At 42.9% G+C, this 26,329-nt stretch overlaps 1 protein-coding gene across 9 annotated transcripts in view; it reads left to right on the forward strand.

Moving 5' to 3' along the window:
* The window catches only part of herc1 (HECT and RLD domain containing E3 ubiquitin protein ligase family member 1), a 221,413-nt gene that overhangs the window by 161,701 nt on the left and 33,383 nt on the right, over positions 1-26,329 (forward strand). For 8 of the 9 annotated variants that reach the window (XM_069902884.1, XM_069902890.1, XM_069902887.1 and 5 more), the window contains exons 53-60: positions 1,912-2,045; positions 2,193-2,393; positions 7,247-7,377; positions 14,515-14,714; positions 16,627-16,747; positions 18,460-18,606; positions 21,106-21,207; positions 26,133-26,306. In XM_069902884.1, the coding sequence (XP_069758985.1) occupies positions 1,912-2,045; positions 2,193-2,393; positions 7,247-7,377; positions 14,515-14,714; positions 16,627-16,747; positions 18,460-18,606; positions 21,106-21,207; positions 26,133-26,306 (1,210 nt within the window). The remainder of the gene's footprint in view (positions 1-1,911; positions 2,046-2,192; positions 2,394-7,246; positions 7,378-14,514; positions 14,715-16,626; positions 16,748-18,459; positions 18,607-21,105; positions 21,208-26,132; positions 26,307-26,329) is intronic. The other variant, XM_069902891.1, reaches the window with a different exon arrangement.

Consider the following 26,329-nt stretch of genomic DNA (forward strand, 5'->3'; position numbering starts at 1 on the left):
GTTGATTTCCATTGACTCCCATTTTTATCGATTCCTTGATGAATCAATTGCTGCTTTGGTGTCAAGAACACAGGTCTGGGATCTGATTTTTTTGTTGGTGATTAGACCTGTTGCTATAAAGGGTCTGGAGCTGAACAGTGCAGGAAAAACCCAAGCAGTTCATTGGAAAGTAAATTGTGCATGATCTAACTCGGTGCTCTCTTCTATCACTGGTGATGAATTGAGAATAGATTTATCCAGAATTCAGGCAACTGGCAAAAGAAATTGCAGAAAATAAATAGGTTTTAAAAAAACATACAAGTTTAAAATCGGAACCCTTAGCGAACAGCTCGCCAATCACACATCACGCAATCTCGAACAACTGGAAAATGGACTTACCTGCCACCTACCAATCCCCAGAGGTGCCAGATACCAGGGCTTTTTTTTTCCCCCACTATATTTTTGTCATGTGTATCAAGATACAGTGAAAAGCTGTCTTTTGGGTGCCATTTGTTAGCTAACAGGGTCTCCCTACATAATAGAAAGCAGAAAAGGAAAAGTCGCTTCAGAGATGGCAAGTGGTTGAAGATCACATCTCTTTCTCCGACGTAGTCATCTCCACGTTGTACCCACATGTTGCCCAGCTGCAGAACCGAGCCCAAGTCGACATGTCCAGCAGTGCCTTCCCTCCTACACACCTCTACCCTTGGTCCCAATTCCCCAAAGCCATTGGCTCCCAAGGCCTGGTGGGAGGCCTTTGGCCTCTGAGCGCGACACGGAGCCCAGTTTATCCAGTCATTCTGGTAGGTCTTCCCATTCTCATACATTTCCTCGCATTGTGGTGAAGAGGAGTTCTGTGCAGTGTGGACTAGACTTGGATGTGTCTTTGTCAAATCTGGTGCCAATATCAAAGGCGAGTTGTCCGTCACTCTTAATTGTTATGTGCATTGCAGTGATGGTCAGATACTAACAAATGACGAAGGGCACTTGAGAGAGCATTTGAAAATAGGGCATATTGCTACTGATCTGGAGTCCGATAAGGATGGCAGAATTCTTTCCCGTGATTGAGATAAGTTTTCATGTTGATCCATTTGGTGCTATTTTAATAACTACTATGGTACCTCAAGATTCAAGAAATTGATGATTATTTTATTTTCATGTAATAAAACAGAAAATGTGATTTTGCACAAAATTTCCTTTAGACCACCGTAAAGCAGACAAAAATCTATTATCAGAAGAAATTGCCCAGTGCCCAGTCAGAGAAAGAGAAGCAAAAGGGAGTCCCTCCCAGAGTCACTGACGGTCCTCCAGAGCCTCTGCAGCCACACAGCCTTCATTCCAAACCATCAGTTTCCCAAGCTCCAGATGCACACCTCTGACATGATAAAGAAGCTTCCAGAGCCCTCAGCACCCTCTTGCATCTTGGTTCTAATACCTGGTGCTCCTTCAGCCAGTCTCGAGCCAGTCTCCAGGGGTCCACAGCCTGGTGCGAGTCCCTTGATGTCAGACGCCAGCAGCCTGCGTAGGTTTCTCACCTCAAGTCACCAACACCCCCCCCCCACCTGTGTTCTTCAGCCTCCTGCTGCCATGGTCACCATTCTGTGGGTTCTCGTCCTCTTCAAACGATGGTCGGTCTCCCTGTTCTTCGGTGTCCTGAGCCAGACCCCTGCTTCCTCGGAGTCTGCATCCCCTTGTGGCTGCTGCTTCCTTGGGCTCAGCTGTACAGAGCCGGTGGCAGTCAGACCCCGTGGGGAATGCTGCGTCTCCTCTCCTCGCTCTCTGCAGGCTCATACCAGGAGCAGTGCTGCAGTTGCACCATCTCAGCTGCGCCAACCACTTCTGTTCTATTCCTGAGCACCATTTGCAGTAAATACAAACCCATGATCCTGTACCTGCCCAAGTAATGACGAAAACTGCTTTGTTTTTATACAGAGAGGGTAGTTCAGAAGACCTCGGCTGTCTGGGATCTCCTTGTGATCCGAATTTGTCTCTTGTTTGTTGGAGCATAAGTGGAAAATACATTGCAGCAGCATTAGAAAAGCTGGTCAACATTTGGCAAGTCACTGGTATGATGTCTGGCGTTTTTATGTCCTTTAAAGCTGAATTCATAAAGTTTTCAATCATTCCAAACTAGAATGCAACACCACAAACCTCCATCAGTTTTTTTTTAATTGGAAGCTCCATGTAATTGGCCATTTTCTTTTCTTCTGCAGGAGGCAAGGCACTTCTGGACGTCCAGCCACACTGGGTTTCGGCTCTTGCCTGGCCTGAGGAAGGGCCGGTAGCAAGCTGGGCTGGTGACACTTTAGAGGTTCTGCTTGTGGGGCGAAAGGATGGATCTCTGGGCCTCATTGAGGTGGTGGACTCCTCCACCATGCACAGATTGGAACTTGAGCATTGCTACAGGAAGGATGGTAAGTGCCCTTTCTGGAATTCTGGTCAAGCTCCAGAGGTTTGCACGTGTAGCCTCAGTGTGGATATCATATGGTGCCTTCTGCTGAATCTCTCTTAAGGTTTCTTGAAAGTTATTAGTTAAAGTAGATTTACGTTTTGGGAGGAGTAAAGTGTTCCATGTTTATTTATCTTAAATGTGCAACTTTATCCACTACCCTTACAAGGGCATCGCTTTCCTCAGTTTTCTCAAAATACCAAAAGTCTGTAGACACAGTAGGCACTTGCAAGCTGCCTTGTAACATGGGGTGAACCGGGTAATTTGCCCGGTTAGCGCCCCACGCGAAAGGCAGCTTGAAAGGGTCCGACCCGGTCAGCGTTGTCCAAAGTCAACCGGGTCCCTCCCCTACTTCAGAGGTAGTTAAGAAACCCATTTAAACTTAACCAGGACACGTCCACCGGTGGCTTGAACATCAAAATGGCCGACCCAGTTACTCTGCTGGCGTCACAGGGAAGCCCCAGCTGAAGTGCCTGCGGTGATCGGGGTAGAGAGGGGTTGCTGCCAGGGCCCAGGGTGAATGGGGGGGGGGGGGGGGGGTAGGGGAAGAGAGGTTGCTGCCATGGGTGGGGTGGGGGAGGTCGATGTCGTGGGTTGGGGTGCCATGATAATTGGGAGAGGGGAGGGGTCGCTACTGCGGTTGGGGGGGGGGGGGGGGGGGAGGAGATGGGGTCGCTGCCAAAGGTTGGGGGAGTGCGAATGATGGTGAGATGGAAACTGACAGCTGATGGGGCGGAACGGGGAAAACTAGTTTGTGTGATGCATCACTTACCGTGTCATTGCAGGGGTGGGATTCCCCCTTAAACCATTGGGTTGGTGATTTACTGAGGCTATTTCCCCCCCCCCCAGCTTAAAAGGTGCTAGAAGCACCCCGCTAATTGCACCTGGGTCTTGGGGGGGCTACCCTGGTGCTGCAGCTTAAAAGTGCCTAGTGATTGTGGTTCAGTATACAAAAGTGTTGGAGAATCTCACCCCTCTTTATGGCAAAGATGCATAACCAATGTTTCAGGCTTGAGCCCTTCACCAAGGTATGAGCTAAAAGCAGTCAGGCTCCTGAATAAAAAGGTTGGAGGAGGAGCGCAGGAAGGAATCACAGCTTTTTGTAATTCACAAGCCTGTTCTAGAGGTGAACAGTACTACTATTCCTTCATCAGTGGTGCTCCCTGTGCTTCACGTTTTCCTTCATAGACAAGGTGTAGACCTTTGCTGTGACCAGCAATAATAAAAGATGAAGTTTGAGATTTGCTTCCTCCCACCTATTTGTTTCCCTTTTGTGAAAAGACATAATTAGGGCATATTTAGTTGTTGTTTGTTGGAAGGCTGGTGGAAATGTTAATTCTTGCTCCCGAAAATGCTGATTGTAGATGCCTTCTCCCTCGTGGCCATTACTCATGTGTGAGCCTCAGTTATGCTTGTGAGCAGAACTGTATCAGAAGTCTCATCTGTTCTTATTTGGGGTCCAGGTCAACTTGTTTTCACGAGAGTTGAAGAATTCAAAAATTGTCCAGTTTCCTCCCACTCTTTACTACCACTGACCAGAACTTAAAAGTTAATTGAAGTAAAAACCCCTTTTATCTGGAATTCAAGCAACTGGCAAAAACAAATAGTGGAAAATAAATAGATAAATAAAGTTTAAAATTGGTGCACTTCGCCGTTAGTTCGCCAATCACTCAATACGCAATCTAAAGCATCCAGAAAATATTTATCTGGCATCTACCAATCTCCATCAGTGTTGGGTACCAGGGGTTTTACTGTATAAGATGCAATGTCCTCTGGTTGAGGTACTGTTATCAATGAACTTCTGAAATTAATGGAAAAGCCATTGGAGTCATCAGGAGTTCCATTTTTTTTAATACCTTCATATCTTTTCCTACGACTTGATAAATGTAATGTGTGCTGGAATTACACCAGAATTATCAAGTATTATCATCTTTTCAAGGCTCTAAAATAACCCTGGAGACTGATGTTGTAGCCAGCACAGTTAGGGGATGATTACCTAATGAAGCATTTTAGTTTCAAGAGGCAGTATTGCCATAAGTTATCTAACCTTGGCAAATTGAGGAACTCTATTTTTAAACATGCTAAATGGAACTTCTGTTTTTGAATAAGCAATAGGTTATGAAGAAGAGATTGGTGTTTTTTCTGATTAACTGTACCCATTTTCTTGGCATGTACATATTTATCAAGCTCTTCAGCGCTTGACGTCCTGTTTTGCGGAAACTGCCAAAATGTTTGGCCTGGAAGTCAGCCTGAAGAAAACGGAGGTCCTCCATCAGCCAGCTCCCCACCATGACTACCAGCCCCCCCACATCTCCATCGGGCACACAAAACTCAAAACGGTCAACCAGTTTACCTATCCCGGCTGCACCATTTCATCGGATGCAAGGATCGACAACGAGATAGACAACAGACTCGCCAAGGCAAATAGTGCCTTTGGAAGACTACACAAAAGAGTCTGGAAAAACAACCAACTGAAAATCCTCACAAAGATTAGCGTATGCAGAGCTGTTGTCATACCCACACTCCTGTTCGGCTCCGAATCATGGGTCCTCTACCGGCATCACCTACGGCTCCTAGAACGCTTCCACCAGCGTTGTCTCTGCTCCATCCTCAACATTCATTGGAGCGACTTCATCCCTAACGTCGAAGTACTCGAGATGGCAGAGGCCGACAGCATCGAATCCACGCTGCTGAAGATCCAACTGCGCTGGGTAGGTCACATGGAGGACCATCGCCTTCCCAAGATCGTGTTATATGGCGAGCTCTCCACTGGCCACCGTGACAGAGGTGCACCAAAGAAGAGGTACAAGGACTGCTTAAAGAAATCTCTTGGTGCCTGCCACATTGACCACTGCCAGTGGGCTGATATCGCCTCAAACCGTGCATCTTGGCGCCTCACAGTTCGGCGGGCAGCAACCTCCTTTGAAGAAGACCGCAGAGCCCACTTCACTGACAAGAGACAAAGGAGGAAAAACCCAACACCCAACCTCAACCAACCAATTTTCCCTTGCAACCGCTGCAACTGTGTCTGCCTGTCCCGCATCGGACTTGTCAGCCACAAACGAGCCTGCAGCTGACGTGGACATTACCCCTCCATAAATCTTCGTCCACGAAGCCAAGCCAAAGAAGACATATTTATAGATTTAACAATTCCCATTTGGGAAATGAATTTTGGAGTTGAATGTTTGCAGATTATCTAGATAAGTGGAGGCCCAACAGCCCCCCTGGGGCCCATAACACATAAGTAAAGCCTTGTTTTCTTTTCACCTCGCATGACATAAATATTTTTAATGCTTTTTATGTAGTGGGTAGGAGAGAATTTAAATTTAGACGTACATACCACAAGGAAAGAGGCCCTTTTGGCCCCCAAGCCCATGCCGCCCAATTGACCTACAACCCCTGGAGGAAACCCACACAGGCAAGGGAGAACATACAAACTCCTTACAGACAGCATCTGATTTGAACCCCGGTCCCAATCGCAGCAACTGCATCAAAATTTATTGTCATGAGCAAGACATGAAATTTGGCATTTCGCAGCAGCGTCATGAAGCAAACATTTATATTCTAGCTGCCTTCCAATATTACTATTAACAAAAAATGCATGAAAAGTAAGACGGTGTCTTTGGTTCATTGATAATTCAGGAATCTGATGGCAGTGGGGAAGAAGTCGTCCTTGTGCCGCTGGGTGCTCATCTTTAGGCTCCTGTACCTTTTTCCTGATGGTAGCAGAGTGAAGAGGGCCTGGCCTGGGCGGTAAGGGTCTTTGAGGATAGAGGCTGCTTTTTTAAGACACTGCCTCATGTAGATGTTAACAATCATCTGGAGTTTATTCTCGCCCTGAGAGCCCCTTGACATTTATCAAGTCGTAGGAAAAGATATGAAGGTATTAAAAAAAATGGAACTCCTGATGACTCCAATGGCTTTTCCATTAATTTCAGAAGTTCCTTGAATACAGTATCTCAACCAGAGGACATTGCATCTTATACAGTAGAAGTCTTGGTACCCAACACTGATGGAGATTGGTAGATGCCAGATAAGTATTTTCTGGATGCTTTAGATTGCGTATTGAGTGATTGGTGAACTAACGGCGAAGCACACCAATTTTAAAATTTCTTTATCTATTTATTTTCCACTATTTGTTTTTGCCAGTTGTTTGAATTCCAGATAAAAGGGGTTTTTACTGCAATTAACTTTTAAGTTCTGGTCAGTGGTAGTAAAGAGTGGAACCTCCAAATGAACCTGAGTTAGTACCTCCATACCAGGCAGTGATGCAACCAGCCAGAATGCTTCCCACGGTCCACCTGTAGAGGTTTACAAGAGCCTTCGATGATATACCAAACCTCTTCAGTTACCCCACGAAGCATAGCTGCTGGTGAGGCTTCTTTGTGACTGCATCAATGAGGAGGGTCCAGGACAGATCCTCGGAGATGTTGACACCAGGAATTTGAAGTTCTTGACCCTCTCCACTCCTGAGCCCTCGATGAGGACTGGGTCCTGTTCCTCTGACTCCCTCCTGAAGTCCACCATCATTTCCTTGGTTTTGCTGACATTGAGCGCAAGGTTGTTGTAACACCATTCAATGAGCTGATCTGTCTCCCTCCTGTCCGCTTCCTTGTGGCCGTTTGTGATTCTGCCGACAACTGCGGTGTCACCAGTAAACTTGTAGATGGCATTGGAACTGTGCCTGGCCACACAGAAGAAGAAACAAAAACCAGGCTGTCTCATGAGGAAGTGAACCTATAATCATGAAGAGGCCAAAAAAAGGTTGAAAATGGCAGTTTACGGAGTGTCTTCACGTTTTCTCTTTACTTCCTCTAGTGGCTGTTATGGCCATCGCATGGTACACTGAGGACAAGCCTTTTGCAGTGGGATATGCCGATGGGAAAATGCTGATTGGTACAAAAGAACCTCTGGAGAAAAGATCAGTTGTGATGTTTGATGCACACAAGGTAGGTTAAAACTCTGACCTGTGAGCTGTTCCTATGCCTTGCAGCAGTCAGCTTTTTCATGACTTCCCCCTTCCCCAAACTCTTACCATCTCGGTGATTATATTTATTCATCCAAATGATGAATGAATTACTATGTGGGACCATGTGTTTGTTTCAAGTATGGTGAAGAATACGTGCCAATATTCCAAAGTGAGGGGCCCGAAGCCAGGCTTACACAGGTCGAGGGAGAGGTGGGAGGTGGACTTGGGCACAACAATGAATGGAGAGTGGCGGCAAGACCTGTGTCTGGGCAGTGTGATGGGGAGTCATTAACACCAGATACAGGTTGGTGCAGTACAATTTCTTGCATCACTTGTACCTTGCAACAAAAATTACACAAGTGAAAGCCGGAAATTTCTGAGATGTGCTTTAGGTGTGGTGTGGAGTTTTGATCTTTTGTCCACTCTGGCTGGCTATGTACAAAGGTGAGGCCCTTCTGGGGAGGCCTTGGGACATTCTGAAACAAATTACAGAAGTGGTTTTTCCCACAGGATCTGGAGTTGTACCTTCTGGGAGATATTGGGGACGTGAGTTTTGGATTGACCAAAGATCAAATTTCTGTTTGTGACGGCGCTTTGGCGGTAGCCGGGAAGTATGTAATGGTTATGTGGAAGTTCGACACACACGATGGAATATGGAAATGCAGAGTTGCATTCCCCTGGAGAAAATTACCTACAATCTAAGGAAGAAACACGACAGATTTGTTAGAGGGTGGCAACCTTACCTGAAATATATTGGCATACATATTGATTAGCTTCCCCCCGCTCCCCACTTCGAAATAGGGCTATGATGGCAGGAAGTACTAGCAGGGAAACAAAAGTGACCAAGAAAGTGGGCCATGGTGCAGGTGACAGGCTTTTTCAGTTTAGTTTTAAGTTTTTTTTTAAACCTTTGTTATTTAGCCATCCTGGTTGCTGTTTTCCTATGTTTCTATAGGGGTCTATGGCCCCACCAGAATTTGTATCTACAATTTAATTGACTGTTTTTTCAGTAGGTTGGGGGGGGGGGTTGATGAGGGGGCGATGGAATAAACACAGTCTCTGTACATTATATGAATGTTGGAAGATTATACTGTTTGTTTGAATTTTGAAAGTCTGTGGAATTAAAAATAAATTTTTTTTTAAAAAATAATGATGCCAGTAATGGTTAGCCCGTCTGCCACGTAAGGAGATAAAAAGCATAAAGGATGATTTTGATGTAATAATTGATAAATTGAAGGCTAAATTGTCCACTGTGTCAACACGTCCCAATACACACAGGGTTGGTAGGTGAATTAGGTGTGATTGAATGGCTTGGTCTTTTACTGAGCTAAATCTTTTTTAAAAAATACCTTGTTGGAGTTAAGTCTAAGAGTTGGAGTCAAAGATTGAAAATACAGATTCACTACATCTCTAGTTGAAAATTTTCATTTCAATTCAGGCCTGAATGGCCTGATTTCTTTTATTTTGTTGAGATTATAACATCTGATATCAATGCCAGAGCCAAGAGAAATGTCCATTCATCTATCCTGTCAAGCGGCACACGAATTTAAGACATTTCAGTGAGATCTTTCACTCTTTTACCCTCCAATGAATGCAGGCCCAGTCTGCTTAATATTAATATTCACCATAAATTATTTGCAGTAAATAAAACCGTTGTCCTTTCAAATCCTTTGTCCCATATCTATACATTGCTGTCAATATACATTGTTACATACATCCTCTAATTACACCACTGTGGCACCTTGTCGTTAGCCCCCACCTCTGTTGTTTGCGGGACTTTCCCTCAGTCTCAGACCCTCAGTGCCCAGTAACAGGAGGATCCGCTCTAGATTGTGGTCGTTGCCCATAGTGCCCTTGGCATTGGCTGCTCCGAACCTCAGCATGTACTCCTGCAGTGTGCTGGTTGGCAGCATTCCTTCACCGAGATCTCCGTGTGCTGAAAGACCAACAGATTTTGGGTAGACCAAAGGGCATCTTTCACCAAGTTGATGGTCTTTTTCTAGCAACCTCTGGATGAATCTCTGCATGCGTCCCCAGGAAGAACTTGTAATTCAGAGGTTCAGGTTGAAACTTTTCATCAAGCCGAGGGATGAGCTTATTGTTCGCGTTAGCTATAGAACCACTAGCAGAATTGATAAGAACAGAAAATAATATAAAAGGGATAAAAATAAAAGACAAGGAATATAAAATCAGTTTATTTGTGGATGATTTTATAGTATACTTAACAGAACCAGAACTATTAATAAAAGAATTACGTAAGAAATTGAAGGAATATGGAGAAGTGTCGGGTTACAAGATTAACATAAATAAAAGTGAAGCAATGCCAATGAATAATGCGGATTTCTCAAAATTTAAGAAGGAATCACCATTCAGATGGCAAATGCAAGCAATAAGATACCGAGGTATACAAATAAATAAAAATCTCGGCCAGCTATATAAACTCAATTATTATCCACTAATGAAAAAATTACAGGATGACTTAGAGCATTGGAAAGATTTACCACTAACACTAATAGGAAGGATAAACTGTATTAAAATGAACATTTTCCCAAGGATACAATACCTATTTCAGGCATTGCCAATACACTTGACAGAGAAATTCTTCAAGGAGTTAAAGAAAATAATAAGGAAATTTTTATGGAAAGGGGGGAAACCGAGGATAGCACTAGATAAATTAACAGAATGGTATAAACAAGGAGGCTTACAACTGCCAAACTTTAAAAATTATTATAGAGCCGCACAATTAAGATACCTATCAGATTTTTATCGAACAAGGGAAAAGCCAGATTGGACTAGATTAGAATTAGATAAAATAGGGGAAAAGATACCTGAACACATATTATATAAATGGGATGAAAAATTGGTACAACGTAGGAGTTCTCCAGTATTACATCATCTACTCAATATTTGGAAAAAGATTCATGTAGAAAGGAATAAAACAAATTACCAATTACCAAAACTAATATTGACGCAAAATAAGTTACTCCCTTTTACAATAGATAACCTTTCCTTTAGAGAATGGGAGAAAAAAGGGATTAAAAGAATAGAAAATTGTTTTTCAGGAAATAGATTATTATCCTTTGAACAAATGAAATATAAATACAATATAACTCAAGATACAGTGCTGGCATATTACCAACTGAGATCCTACTTGAAGGACAAATTAGGAAGCAGTCTGAGGTTACCAGAGGGAAGTAACTTTGAATATGTGATTACAGACACATTGATAATCAAAAGATTTATAACAAATATGTATATTAAACTGCAAGAAAAGGAGAATGAGGAAACAAATGGTAAAACTAAACAAAAATGGGAACAAGATTTAAATATAAAGATAAAAAAGGAAACATGGGAGAAGTTATGTTCTGGAACGATGAGATAAACAATAAATACGAGGTTACGTATGATACAATATAACTGGATACACAGGCTATACATTACACCTCAAAAGTTAAATAAATGGGACCCAACAGTATCTGATAGATGTTTTCGATGTAAAAAAGAAATGGGAACAACAATTCATGCAATCTGGACATGTGAGAAAGTAGAAAAATTTTGGGAAGATCTAAACAAAATATTAAATAAAATTGCAGAAAACAATATACCAAAGAATCCAGAGATCTTCCTCCTAAGTAACATAAAAAACAAAGAATTTGGAATTGATTTGGATGGTGCACAAAAAAGATTTGTTAAGATAGCTCTAGCCATAGCAAAAAAATGTATTATGTCAACCTGGAAATTGGAAGATAATTTGAAAATACAACAATGGAATATAGAAATGAATAAATGTATTCCATTAGAAAAAATAACATATAGTTTAAGAAATAACATTGAAATATTTGAACAAATATGCGAGCTTTACATGAAACACAATAGAGAAAACCTACCGGGGACATTCACTACCTAAATTAACGAAAGGAGAAGGAAATGAAAAGAATTGACTCAGTGGAATTTCTTGTTTATTTTTATTGAATGACAACATTGTTTGACTGGTTTAATGTATCCTAGATTTTGTACTTTAAATGGATGGGGGGGGAGGTAGGGAGGGTGGGATGGGAGGAGGGGGGGGGGGAGAAAATGGCACTGTATATATTTGAAAAGGAAAAAGTATGTATCATGGTCAATGTGGTTTAAAAAATTTTTGAAAAAAGCCGAGGGATGAAGATAAGAGAAGTGTCTCCAATCCATATCCCCAGTTTTGATGAAGAGTTTTGACCTGAAATATCAACTTTTTCTCTCATTGATGCTGTCGACCCGCTGAGTTCCTCCAGCAGATTTCATTTAACTTCAAATTCCGGGATCTGCAGACACCTGGGTGGCTCTCACCAGTCTATTAACCAATCCTCGCACCACACTTTTTCTTACCCCATCCCCAATTCCACATACTGTAACTTTGTTTAATAATCTCTTGTGTGACACTTTATTGAAAGCCTGAGAATCGAAAAACATAAAATTCTCCACAATTTGTCAAACATGATTTTCTTCTCATAAATCTGTGATGACTTTGCTCATTTAGGATCGGTGAGATTCAAACCAGAGGACATGGGTTAAGAGTGAAAGGGGAAAAGTTTAGGGGGAACTTCTTCACACACAGAGTGGTGGGAGTGTTGAACAAGCTGCCCACTGAAGTTGTGAATGCGGGCTCAATTTTAACATTGAAGAGGAATTTGAACAGGTACATGGATGGGAGAGGTATGGAGGACTATGGGATGAGGCACAAAGAAAATGGTTCAGCACAGACTAGAAAGGCCAAAGGGGCCTGTTTTCGGTGCTGTAATCTTCTATGGTTCTAATTCTGTTATTTAAATTTGGACATACAGCACGGTAACAGGCCATTTTTGGCCCATAATCCTGTGCTGCTAAATTACATCCAATATACCTACAAACCCCTGGTATGTTTTGATGGGTGGGTGGCAACAGGAGCCCCCAGAGGAAATCCATGGGGATTCGGGGAGAACGTACAAACTCCTCACAGACAGTGCAGGATTCGAACACCGGTCGCTGGCGCTATAACAGTGTCGTGTTCGCCACTACTCGAAGCGTACCGACCTAATTTAGGTATTTCTAAATGGTTGGTTACCATTTTGTACGATGAATTCCATGTCGATGTCAGACTAACTTGTCTTTAGTTTTCTTCCTCCTGAAATAGTGGGGATTTATTTGTTACCTTCCAATATGTTAGAACTACAGTTAAATCCCTGTTATTGGAATTCAAGCAGCCGGCAAAAAAAGAATCATAGAAAGTAAATAGGTAAAAAGTACAAATTTAAAATTGGTGTGCCTCACCATTAGTTTGTCAATCATGCAATCTCAAGCAGCCAGAAAATTCACTTCTACCAATCCGCGTAGGTATCGGATATCAGGGATTTTACTGTATTCTAGAATCAACAAAATGACAATCACTGAAACTATCTCCATAACCATGCCCTTTTTTCCCAGGAAGCAGGTTGTCAAGTTCAAGACATTTATCGGCCTTCTGCTTGATCAATTTTTTTCACTAATGCGAATTTCTTTCAATTCTGCCCTACCACTAGGCTTGTACTTCTGTAATGTTTCAGAATCAGAATTTATTGTTTCACAAAATTCATTGTTTTGTAAGTTGTGGGGAAACCATCAAGTTGAAATAAGATGAGTAATGAGGCCACACTTCAGGTTGCAGCCAGAGAAGAGTAAAAGAGTAATTTATTGACATGCTGTCAGGCACATATAGACAAACAACAGGTGACCTGGCGTCAGGACACTTGGAGTACGTACTGCCTCACGACATTCACATTGAGTAGGCCAGGGCTTCTCAGCAGACCTAAGGGTGCTGCTGAGTTGCTATGCTGTAGTGGCAAATTGCCAGCCTGTTGTGTCTAGCTATCATGAGTTTGGAGCTGTTAGTGCTGGTTCTGTCCATTCCACCCCCCACCAGCGAACTACTACAATTTCAAATATAAATTAGTGCAAAAAAAAAGAGGAAATGAAGCAGTGTCTGTGGTTCATTGTCCGTTCAGAAATCTGTTGGCAGAGGGGAAGAAGCTGTCCTTGTGCTGCTGGCTCCTGTACCTCCTTCCCTTTGGTAGCAGTGAGAAGAGGGTTTGGCCCGGGTGGTGGGGGTCCTTGAGGATAGATGCCACCTCTTGTAGATGTCCTTGACGGAGTGAAGACTGGTGCCCATGATGTTGCTTGCTGAGTTGACAACTCTGGAGTTTTTTTCCTGTTCCCCCATACCAGTAACCTCTCAGAATGCTCTCCTATAGAAATCTTCAAGAGTCTTTGGTGATGTACCAAATTTGTCGGAGTCTGCCATGAGGCCACGTTCAAAATATTCCCAGTTTTCTGTCTGTACGAAAGCCAAATTAATTTTAAGTACCTGGAAAATGCTATGTGTGGGGTGGTAGATATCCTCCCTGATTTTGCAAACCTTATTTAAACAATGGCAAATCACTTTCATTGGAGAGGGGAAGGGAGACCCCATTGATCCTCTCTGCTGCACTGATGGTCCTGTGGATTGACCTCCAATCCAGTTCTCTACAGCAACCGTACCTCACTGTGATGCAGCTGGCCAGGATGCTCTCAATGGAGTTCCTGTAGAAAGTTGATAGAATGGTGGCCAGTAGCCTTACCAGCCTCTGCCTTCTAACAAAGAGCAGTTGCTGTTGTGCCTTCCTGACAAGTGAGGAGATGTTATGTGTCCAAGATAGGTGACTTCTTAAGTTGACTCCGAATAACTTTGACAGAGTTATTCAAAATAGTGGGGCTTTCAGATAAATGCCAACAGGTTGGATAAGACCAGAACTAGAGGACATGGGTTGAGGGAAATGTTGCTGGGGGCAGAGGATTTCATCACTCAATATATAGAACGAGTTGCCAGCTGAGGTGGTGGATGAGGATTTGATTTCTACATTTAAAAGAAGATAGTTGCTTTTGATTGGAGGGGAATGGTCCAGATGCAGGTCGATGAGGCGAGGTGGAACGAATAGTTGGGCGAAGTGCAGACGGTTCCATGGTTCCAAAGCTTTTGGGTTAAAATCTATAACGCTGAGCAGATTATTTTAAATTTGAAAATGTAAATGAAACTGTAAATCTTTGATAATAACTGAACGTATTTTTCCTTATTTCTTCTTGACCCCAGGAAAGTATCACTTGTATGAAGTGGGATCCATTGGGACAGATGCTTATGAGCTGTGCCAAAGAAACTACCATCAAATTGTGGAGTTTTGTAGGTGGCGGCTGGCATTGTGTACACACGCTCTCTCACCCATCATTAGTGAATAACGTCTCCTGGCACAGGCATCTTGGAAATGGATTCCAGCTTCAGTTCATGTTGGCCAGGTAGATGCAAAAATCAACACTTTCAAAGCACTTATTGTTCCTGAAAGTCCTTTATATTTTCATTAATTAAATGTTTATGCTGGGAATTTTACTTTGGATTATGTTACGCTCTACCATCCAACTGTCATTCCTTTAAGCTCTCCTTTCAAACTAACTTTGCTCGTGTAAGTGGCATTTGTTGAACGACGCTGAACTTCCAAATAAGTGGAGATGCAGATCTCAATTAAGTCGGCGGAAGAACGGTTGCATCAGTGAAGAAATTCTGAGTGGAGCACCCTTGGGTCTCCAATGAGTCGCCTCTCATTGCACGTCAATAACTCTGTAGTGGAGAATGAAGAGAAGCACCAAGTTCCTTGGAGTCCACTTGACTATTGTGGACACACATCTCCTCACTTGGCAGGAAGGCCCAACAGTGACTGCACTTTGCGAGAAGACTGAAGCAGTCAAGACTTATCGGCCACTGTTCTGTAAACCTTCACCAGGAGCTCTGTCGAGAGCATCCTGATCAGCTGCATCTCCGTGTGGGTCTTGGACATTTTGGCCTCCGCATGTTGGTGCCAACAGTTAGGTGGATTTCACCGCGGGGAGAGGGGAGCACGGAGATGTCCCCGCGGGGAGAGTGGTGTTAGAACCCTAACCCTAATTAAAATTATAATAAATTAGTAATTTTATATTCGTTATATTTATTTTAAAATATAATAAATGCCATGTTAGTCACCAAATGTGAGCGTCAAAATATCCAGTGACAAACCAGATGCCAAAATGTCCGATTCCGTTAGCATATGGTACAGTTGCTGCAGAGCGGCAGAAAGCTCTTTCCCTCCCATCAATGTGATCTCCCGGTATCATTGTCTGAAGAGAGCATGCAAAATTGCTGAGGACCCCATCCATCTTGCACACAGCATCTTTCAACTGCTCCCGTCGGGGAAGAGATCCAGGAGGATCAGAGCCAGCACCACCAGGCTGAGGAACAGCTTCTTCCCACAGGCAGTGAGAATGCGGAACGGCCAAAGGAACTGCTCGCACTCGCCCTCCTCTATTTATATAGATGAATACTTGTTCTGCATATGTATTGCTTGTGTTAAGTCTGGTTATGTATCTGTGTGATTTTCATGAGAAACAGAAAATGCTGATTGTCCTTGTGTAATCAGCTGATAATAAACTTGAATTGAGGTGATGTAAAATTATAAGCTCACTGCAGGATAATTAAATTTCAAGATACAATATATCGTCATGTAATAAAGACACGGGGAGAACATGCAGATAGCTCCGCAGCCTGTGTGTTCTCCAGCCTCTGAACTCCTCACTGGTCCACCACGGTCGCCGTCCTGCGGACTGTCTCCTCCGCTTTTCCTTCTCAAAGCGGGGATGGGGTGGGGGGGGGTGTTCTTCCTGTTTTCTGGTGCTCTCTGTGCCAGTCCTCTGCTTCCCCTCATGGCTGCTGCCGATTGCAGACTTTGTGGTCACAGAATTTTTAAATAAAACCAGTTAGTTTTATTTCCAAGTGATACCAAACAAAGCGGGCAATGGAATAAGGTACCAAACAAGCGGTCGAAAATGTACAAATACAACTGTAGCCTTTCAATCTGGGGTATGTAAGAAGCTAAAAAGGATTTGAGACTTAAACATGGATATCATAATTAATACACTTGAGAATGGTGCATTAATATAAAATTATTGGTAGAATAAGTGTCTCATGCTTACCGATCGAATGTGTTGACTGGTAAGAGAAATTAATGGTGTTGTAAATGTTGAGAGTAAAGGCCAAGGAAAGTTCCAAGGGCCTCATGGTGGGAAACATATCATTAAGAGGGCAGTTCAACTGATGGTGAAGTGGATGATTGGGAACAAGCAACAAAATAGACCAACTTGGACAACGTTTATCACTCTCTTTTGCTCTTTCTTTCTCTAGTGGGTGTCAGAATGGATGGGTGTGTGTCTGGACTGTTCCCCAGGATGTTTCCAAAATATCGCCATGCACTTCCAGGAGCCCTGATGACTGCTGGGAACAAGGAACGAAGAGGCAGATGAAGGTGAACTGTTGCCAACATCTCCAGAATCTAATGGATTTGGCCGGTTAACAAAAAGTTAGCATGGTTGGGATACTAAAATGTTATCTTAACTTTTCTAACCTTTCAATCTAATTACATTCCAGTTTAAGTAATTTTTTTAAACAATCTGCTAGGGTGGTGCAGTTAGCTTAGTGGTTAGTGCAACACCAGGGTTCGAATCCCACGCTGTCTATAAAGTGTTTGTATGTTCTCCCCATGTCTGCAGGTGCTCCCAGTTCCTCCCACTGTTCAAAATGAACCGGAGGTTATAGGTCAATTGGATGTAATTGGGTGGCACAGGTTCGTAGGCCGAAAGGGCCTGTTACTATGCTGTATGTCTAAATTTTAAACATTTTTATCCATTTGGTAGGTAAAACCATTTTGGCAATTTCACTGTCAGTAAATCAACAGACCATACTATCTGAGCCAAAGAGGGCAACTTTGCTGAACTCCTTGTATGTTGAGATCTGATAACAATTTTTCACTCCACCCCAAGTAAAATGTTGCTGCCCTGGACATCTCCTGCGAAGGTCAAATGTCTGTGATCTTCCCTTTTGGGCTCGGTGAGAATTTTCTTCCAAGACCCAGAAAGAAAGTTTTGGCCTTTCCTGCCCTCTATCTTTCCACCATCTGCTCCCCTACTCTTCCTCCACACTGCTCACTAAATACATAACTTGATAGCATATAGACGAGGGCCTAATGTTCAAGAAACTTTGGGAGTCACGTGATGGAGTAATGGCCGGTAGGAGAATACCAGCCCTCTCCAGAAAAGAAGAAATAAAGTGAAGAAAATACAAAGTTCAAGAAACACAAAACACAACAAATAAAAGATAAAGTTGTGGAGAAAAGAAAGAAAATGGCATCCAAGAAGGAAAAAGCAAAAACAACGGGGAAAAGAAGAAAAGACCCCGGAAGGGAAAGGAGAAGGCCTTACCTGCATGAAGAAACAGGGAGCCGTCGTGGAGAAAAGAGCCCGCTCCCCAAGGTTGGTAACGACCCCACAGAGTCACGACCTCCCGACCGCTGGACTGCAAAAATGGCTCTCTGAGCCAAACAGAAATGTTCAAGAAACTTTGGCCGCATTTCTTCTGCAAGAGCTGTGTTTCCCACTTCTTCTGCCACCCATCTATTCTCAACTGGGTCTTTATCTCTGAGATTGTCTCATGGGAGAAAAGTTTAGGGGAGGCATCAGAGAGTTGTGGGTACCTGAAATGTGTTGCCAGGAGCGGTGGTGGAGGCTGAAGCATTGGGGTCATTGAAGAAACTCTTAGACAAGCACATAGATGAAGAAAAAATTGAAGATTACGAGGTAGGAATATATAGGTCAGCACAACGTTGAGGGCCAAAGGACCTGGGTTGTTTTTTGTTCTATATTATAATCAAATTGTTACTTGCTATGCATCTATTAGATAGTGGTTAGATTTTTTTTAGAGCCCGTGCTGTCTAATTTACACCCAATTAACTACATCCTTGGTACGTTTCGAATGGTGGGAGGAAACCAGATCCCCCAGGGAAAACCCACGCAGACAGTGCGGGAATTGAACCCAATCGCTGGCACTGTAAAGGCGCTAACTGCTACGCCAACCATGTCGCCCTTCCAAATAAATTGTAATTTCTCACTGTAATTGGTTTTTGTGAAACTTTATTTCATATTGATGATTTTATTTAACGCTTCCTCGCAATGGATTTTGAAGATTGGATACAAGAAAGCCGAGGAGGCAACATGCATCTATCAACTGAAGGGACACGTCACTCCAGTGAAAAGTGTTTGCTTCAACCCTGATGGGCTGATCTTGGTATCTGGAGAACTTGGCGGGATGATGAACATTTGGTCCCTCAGGGTAAGAAATCAGACAGACACGTGGATTCCAGCATTTATGAAGATTGATAAAATATTGATAAAACATTGATAAAATATCAATGTACCCAAAATATTTCCACTTTTTGTTCTTTGGAAGTGCAATGTAAAATAATTGCGTTAATTTATTGTTGAAATTACTTTTTTTACTGCTTTTATGAGCATGTTCTTCACTTTAAATTTGCTTAGTTAATGTATAGTTAATTCATATGTCTGCCAGGATTTTAGCCATGACTCAGTTCATTGGACTCTTGCTTTGAGTTAGAGGTTGGCTGCAGAAACAGGAGAACAAAAGTCCTGGCTGCTCGTCCAGCACAGAGATGCAGTGTTAGTGTTTCAGATGAGACAATAAAACAATGGTTGTAAAAGGTCCCATGGCATGGTTTTGAAAAGAGCAGAGTAATTCTCCCTGGTACCACCAATTCCCCAATCAGTAGATTATTATCTCTTTCCCACATTGCACTCATTATGTAACGATACTTAAAAATACTTCATTTGCTGTAACACCCTGACCTTGTGAAAGATGCATAAATGTAAGTCTTTAATAATATAATAATTCTATAATACGTATACCACCCTGAGGCCCTTGGCAGGTATTTAAAATGTTTCAGAATAAATCTTTCTTTTGATTTTCTCTCTCCTTGCCTCCAGTCTTTCCTGATCCTTCCCTCCCTGCCTTTACCCTATTTTGCCAAACTGAATACTAAAGGTACACTGAAACCTCATTAGAACACGATTCGTTAATCCGCGGAATCGCGCATTATAGCGTGGGTGTCTGTGGACCCCAGACTTTGCAAATAAGTCGATTAAAATTCAGAATACCAATATTAAAAGAATGCGCTTGCTTTCTTTCATAGTTCAAGATAGCAGATCCTTCGAATCTGGTAATATTTGGGTTTGATTATCTGTGGGCACTGACGTATATGCATCTGTTTCCTGACTCGGCTGTAACATGGTATGAAATCTGGGACCGCGTTCTAATGAAGTTTTACTGTAGTACAAAAGAGGGTTCCAAAAATCGTTAACCTGAATAAATATGTATTTTGTGAGCTTTTCAGATGTTGGACTCTCAAATTAATAAATATTTTATTTCCCCAGTGTTTAGTTGCCCCAAGGATTCTAACCCCCCCCCCCCCCACCCACCCCCTCGCTTCTCTCGCCACTGATTATTTGTGAAGTTTACAACTTGAAGATGATTGGCCCAGGACACAAAAGTGATGGAGGAGCTCAGCCTGTCACCCGGCGACCGTAAGAAGTAAAAGGAAGTCAGCATTTTGTGGACTGAGCACTGCATCCGGGATCTGCTTCCTGATGGAGGCCTCTGGCCTGAAAATCCAACTGCCTCTGGCTTCTTAACGGACTCCGCAAGACCTCCATCACTTTTGAGTATAGCACTAGCTCCAGGATCTGCAGGTGTTCTCTTTTAACTCAACTTGAAGGTGGTCATTGTGCGACACAATTCTGATTTCATGGAGTGAAATGGCAAAGTCTGCAGACGCTATGACTGTAGTAAAAACACTCAGATGCTGCAGGAAATCAGCAGGTCTTGCAGCATCTACAGGAGGTAAAGACGTTTTGGGCCTGAACCCTTATTCGAGCAAAAAGCAGGCAAATGCCTGATTAAAATGGCTGGAGAGAAGGAAAGATAGGGCACAAACAAACAGACAAAATTTGAGAATTGGACATGGATAGGAGGACAGGAGAGGAAAGGGGAGAATTGATCATGGGAGGGGGTGGCTCTGTGAATGCAGAGCTGGAAGAAAGGAGAAATGAGGATTGATTGGTGGGGGTGGGGGGGAGGTTAATGAAAACTGAATGGAGAAGTCGGTGTTAATGCCATCCAGTTGGAGGATGCCCAGACGGAAGATCAGGTGTTGTTCCTCCGTTCTGTAGGTGGTCTCAGTTGGGCAGTACACGAGACCAAGGACCGACACGTCAGCATGGGGATGGGGCAGGGGACTGAAATGGGTTGTCACTGGAAGATCCCCGCCACTGCGGTGGACAGAGCTGAGGCGCTCCACGAATTGGTCCCTCTGACACAGAGGAGGTCACAGCAGGAACACCAGATACAGCAGGCGACCCCGCAGATCAACAAGTGAAGAGCCACCTCACCTGTAACTTGGTGGAACCGAACGGGGGCGAGGGAGGAGGTGCCAGCAAGTGCAGCATTTCCTGTGGTCACAGGTGTTGTTTGGTGCGTGCAATTGGCTTACAGAAAGGTTAACCTGGTGTAAGCAGAAATATTGATTGCTTTTTACTTCCTGTGGATGCTGCGTGACCTTGAGTTTCTCCAGCACCTTTGTGTATTTTTCTTGACCACAACATCTGCAGATTTGTTTCCCCCAGTTAAATCTAACCACAAGTTACTGACACCCCTGTAGTCTTTAAACCCATCTTAAAATTAAAGCAGAGACTGCTGGAAGTACCGTGCATCGGTGAACGTTTCAGTTTGACTCTTACTTACATTCTTGGTCTCTGACAGGATGGCAGTGTCCTACAGAGTGTGGTGACGGGATCTGGCACCATTCAAAACATAGCCTGGATCCCTGATGTTGGAGTTGTAGCTTGTTCCAGTCGATCAAAGGTAAGATCTGAAATCTTACAAATTACTTTATATAACCATATAACCGTTTACAGCACGGAAACAGGCCATGTCGGCCCTTCAAGTCCGTACCGGTTCACTTGAACAACTCCATTAGCTCCTCCGCAAACTCCTGAGGAAGTAGAGGCTTTCTTCATGATGCCATTGGTGTGTTGGTTCCAGGAAAGATCTTCCAAGATAGTGACTCCCAAGAACCTACATTTGCTCATCCTCTCAGACAATTAAAATTTGACTTTAACAAGGGTAGCATATGTAGGTAGTGATTCTTTCATGATTGAAACCAGAGTGAAGAGAAAGGTAGTATTCTACAAAAGTTGTTTACATTCTGCACTTTGATCCTTCAGTCATCTTGGCAAACTGATAGCGGTAATTGCACTAAAAGGTCCTCAAATGTTCTTCATTATTGTTGGGCAACAAGAGCAAGATGTGGTCGAAGTGATTGCAACATTAGTGTTTGCACTTCTGTTCATTAGGACAAATGGAAAATGCATTAGCCGCCTTTCTCACCAGGAAGCTGAGCCCAGCTGTAAAATTCGCTCTTGTGGAATACAATTACATGCACGCTTCGCATTCTACCTCCGTGCCAAATTAAACGTTGGCTTTTAAAATATAATCAGATTTCAGATTTATTGTCAAGAGTACATGCAAGACATCACATACAACCCTGTGATTCATTTTCCCGTGGGCCATGCAGAATTAACACTAATTGATAGAACAAAAAAAAACTGTACTCATAATGCATATACTTGTAAACAAAGAAATGTACTGGAAAACAAGATCTGCAATACAGAGAGAAAAAAGAAAAATCAATAAAGGTAAATGAGCCCCGGATTGAGTTGGTCGTTGAGGAGTCTGATGGTGGAGGGGGGCAGCAGCTGTTCCTGAACCCGGTTGGGCAAGTCTTGCGGCACCGATACCTCTTTCCTGATGGCAGCAGCGAGAACAGAGGGTGTGCTGGGTGGTGAGGGTCCTTGATGCTGCTGCTCTCTGACGGCAGCGTCCCCTGTAGGCGTGCTCGATGGTGGGGAGGGCTTTCGGTGATCAAAGACGTTTCTGATTGTTAGCTCCAATTGCTTTGGGTTGAAATCGCACTCACACCAACAACAAGCAAAACTAAGCTGCTGGCATTGAACTTCTTTTGAACATCATACGCCAGCAATTATAACAAAGAATAACATCACAAAGCAGTTAAACTGAGCGAGGTTTTCAGTTTTGGTCTGTAACGTGTTGTATGGTTCTCTGACCTTGCGTTGCTACCCGTCTGGTGTGGGGTCTTTTGGAAAATGACATGGATTGATAAATTGATGCTAGTTTATAGGCCATGTTTGATGGATAAGAGTGGGGGTTGTGGAGGGGCTTGAAAGCTAATAGAATGGATGGTAATCATGAGAAAATAGATAAGATTTTGACCTTAGGCATTTGCTTGGAGTTCAAGGAGGGTCAAAGACGATGAAGATGGTGATTGAACTTTAAAATCAACACCAGTTGGTTTTGGAAAGTTTTAATGATGTGAATAATTAGTCTAATAATAGGCATGCCCTTGCTTTGGCTTATAGGAAGTCATGTTTACTGCCATCTGATTGTACAAGTACAACCCAACAAAACAGCGTTCTCCAGCCCTCGGTGCAAAGCACGCAGACACACAACCAGACATAGCTCACATACAGACAAACCATACATATTCAGGACAAGTATTCATCTACACAAATAAATATCGCTTCATGAATATGAGAGTCTCGGAGGGTGAGTGGGAGCAGTTCCTTTGGTCGTTCAGCGTTCCCACTGCCCGCGGGAAGGAGCTGTTCCTCAGCCTGGTGGTGCCGGCTCTGATCCTCCGGTATTGCTTCCCTGACGGGAGCAGCTGAAAGATGCTGTGCACAGGGTGGAAGGGGTCCTCGATGATTTTGCGTCCCCCTCTTCAGAGAATGATCCTGGTAGACCAAGATAATGGCAGGGCAGGAGACCCCACCACTCTTATGGTCCTGTGGACTGACCTCCAATGAGCAGCTGACATTGCAGCTTAATGGAGTTAAGGTTGGTAAAAGGTCAAAGTCTTGAGTGGTGACCCCAGAACCAAATCTATAGAAAGAGATAGAGGGTGGTTCATGTTGGTTGATAAATTTGGGCAAGATAGCACCTGCTGCTTCCAAATAGTGTCACATCTGTCTCATCGGAAGGATTGAATTGTTTTAGTGTCACATAGAAGCTTTGTTCTGCATGCTAACGAGGCCCTCCTACTTGTGCAGCAGGAACTGCAGTAACAGCAACTAAGTGCGGAGTAGGTGACAGGGCAGGATTTGGAGAAACTACAGAAACCTGTTACAGGGAATGAAGAAGAGTTATAAAAGGCACTGCAAGGATATCATCTCTAGCAATCCAGCTGGCCTCTGAATTATTTGTGGTCAAATCCCCAAAGGATGGGAATATGACAAATTGAGCTGCTGGACCCAGAGCATCTCTAGATAAAAATTTTAATAAACAATTGTGCTGTGAGGAATAGGTTCGGTGGGTCTGAGAAGCCACGAGTTAATTTACCTTCCCACGGGAGCAAGTTGCCACAGGGATTGCACGCACACAATCAGGCAAGATACACGCAGCTAACAAACTGGCACGATCAATTATGGGCCGGCACAGTTAGCAAAGTGGTTAGCTCAACACTCTTACAGCGCTAGCGATCGGGACTGGGGTTCGAATCCCGCACTGTCTGTAAGGAATTTGTACATCCTTTCCGTGACTCGGTAGGGTTTCCCACCATTCAGGAGATGGTTGGGTGTAATTGGGCGGCATGGGTTCATGGACCCAAAGGCCCTTTTTCCGTGCTGTATGTCTAAATTTAAAAAAAAAATTATATACAATAAAAAGGCACAACGAATGGTGCACGCCACCCCTTGACCTAATGCAGATCAGATTCGTTAAGAAAAGTATTTACAGTGATTCTCACAACACAGGCAATTAATAAGCATGCACCACAACTCTTTCTTTTTAAAATATTTTTAACATACAAAGTCTTCTAATGTAACAAACAACAGGTTATATCATAAACATATCACAAATGTAATAGAAATGTAAATTTATTCATATTTGTCTATTTAACAATGTTTCTTTAAAACATTAAATTCGGTCAATATGGTAATTAACCGTCTATCTCTTTCTCATTAGATATTCGAAAATAGTTCTGGATAGAAAATAAATAAGACTAAATTGAACAATCCTTGATGTAAACAAAGGGTAAATTCTAACTTATTTAATGATATGATCTATGACAACCAGATTTAAACCCATGTGGATAAGTTCATCTATATTCAAAAAAAGAAAAAGAGGAAAAAGAAAACAAAAACAACTAAATCTAATCGAACCTCTTCCTCTAATCAAGGTTGACGTAAAAATTGTCAAAGTTTGGATCGAATAGCGACCTTCATGCACGAGACAGAGAATCTGCAGCATCCAGACTTTATAAATCCTTCCACTCAAGATACTAATCTATGAATAGGCCCCACATCTCGTCAAATTGAAACTTTCTATCTATAATGTTGTATCTAATTTTCCACGAACTTAAATAGGAAGTTACATCATGTAACCATTATGCAAGAGTAGATGAAGAGTCGTCTTTCCATTTCATTAAAATTGCTCGCCTGGCTATCAACATGATCAAAGCTAATACTTTCTCTTGGGTTGCAGACTGAGGTAGATCTGGTTTATGAGAAAATCCAAACAAGGGAATTAACGAACATGGTTCTATTTGATCTTAAAAATGATGACAAAGTTTGGAAAATATTTTCCAAAATTTTTCATAACTTGGGGCACTCCCAAAACATGAATCAGTGAAGCTTCAAAAATTTTACACTTATTACATTGTGGATCGACATCTGCCTTAAAACAAGATAGTTTTGAGTTTGGACGTCTGTTCTATGTGCCACCTTAAATGGTAATGAACAAAGCCTTGCACAAAATGAGGATTCATTAATCAAACAAAGCGTGGCGTGCTAGTCTTCATCTGAAAAGACTGTATCTACATCACGGAGCCCCCAAACTCTACTACTACACCCAACCTGGACTGGAGCTTGGGTTCATTCTCTAGTTGCTCCCTCCCCCAGTTGGCCAGTGGGGCCAAAATAAGGCAGTGACAAGGCGTGTATTCCTTCAAAAGAGTCAATGGCAAGTGTGTGCTCACCTGTGGATGGGCTTAACCTTGATTGGCAGATGTGGTGGCTTCTGACGAGATTCCCGCCAGCAGGGTCACAAGCCCCTGCGTACTACAACAAAAAAATGTTTAAATGTACAAAGTCTGCCAAAGAGCAAGGTTATTTTTTTAAAATGTAGGCATGCAGCTTGTGTCGCCCAAATGCTCTAATTAACCTACAACCCCAGTACATTTTGAAGGGTGGGAGGTAACCCACTCAGACATGGGGAGAAGATACAAACTCCTTGCAGTCAGCAGTGGGTTTGAACCCCAGTTACTAACCATGTCACCACACTGCCTTGTGGGTTTAGTCAGATTCAGATTTATTGTCAAAAGTACAGACACGACACCACATACATCCCTGAGATTCCTTTTGCCTGCGGGCAAGGCAGAATGACCACTTATTGGCTGCGCAAAAAAAACTGACTCAAGCTACATATGTAAACAAATAAAGTAATGTAAACCAACTGTGCAATACAGAGGTAGAAAAAAAATCAATAAAGTACAAGAGTCCTTAAATGAGTCCCTGATTGAGTTTGTTGTTGAGGGGCCTGATGGTGGAGGGAGGGGGGGGGGGATAGCAGCTGGGGCGAGTCTTGTAGCACCTTTACCTCTACCCTGATGGCAGCAGCGAGAACAGAGCGTGTGGTTTGTGACATTTCTCTGCGAATAAATGGGAATTTTAGTTATTTCTGAATGAACAGTGCATAACTATTTCTTTGACTAGGATGTGTTGGTGGTAAACTGCACGAATGACTGGATAGCTGACAACCACGTTTTAGCAACGTGTAGAAATTCACTGAAAAAGCAAGGAGTAATTGGACTGAACATGGCACCTTGCATGAGGACCTTCCTGGAACGGTTGCCAATCATGTTGCAGGAACAATATGCATATGAAAAGGTAATGAAAATCAACAAGATTGG

This window comes from Narcine bancroftii, chromosome 11 (genome assembly GCF_036971445.1).
Source record: "Narcine bancroftii isolate sNarBan1 chromosome 11, sNarBan1.hap1, whole genome shotgun sequence".
Classification (NCBI taxonomy): Eukaryota; Metazoa; Chordata; class Chondrichthyes; order Torpediniformes; family Narcinidae; genus Narcine; species Narcine bancroftii.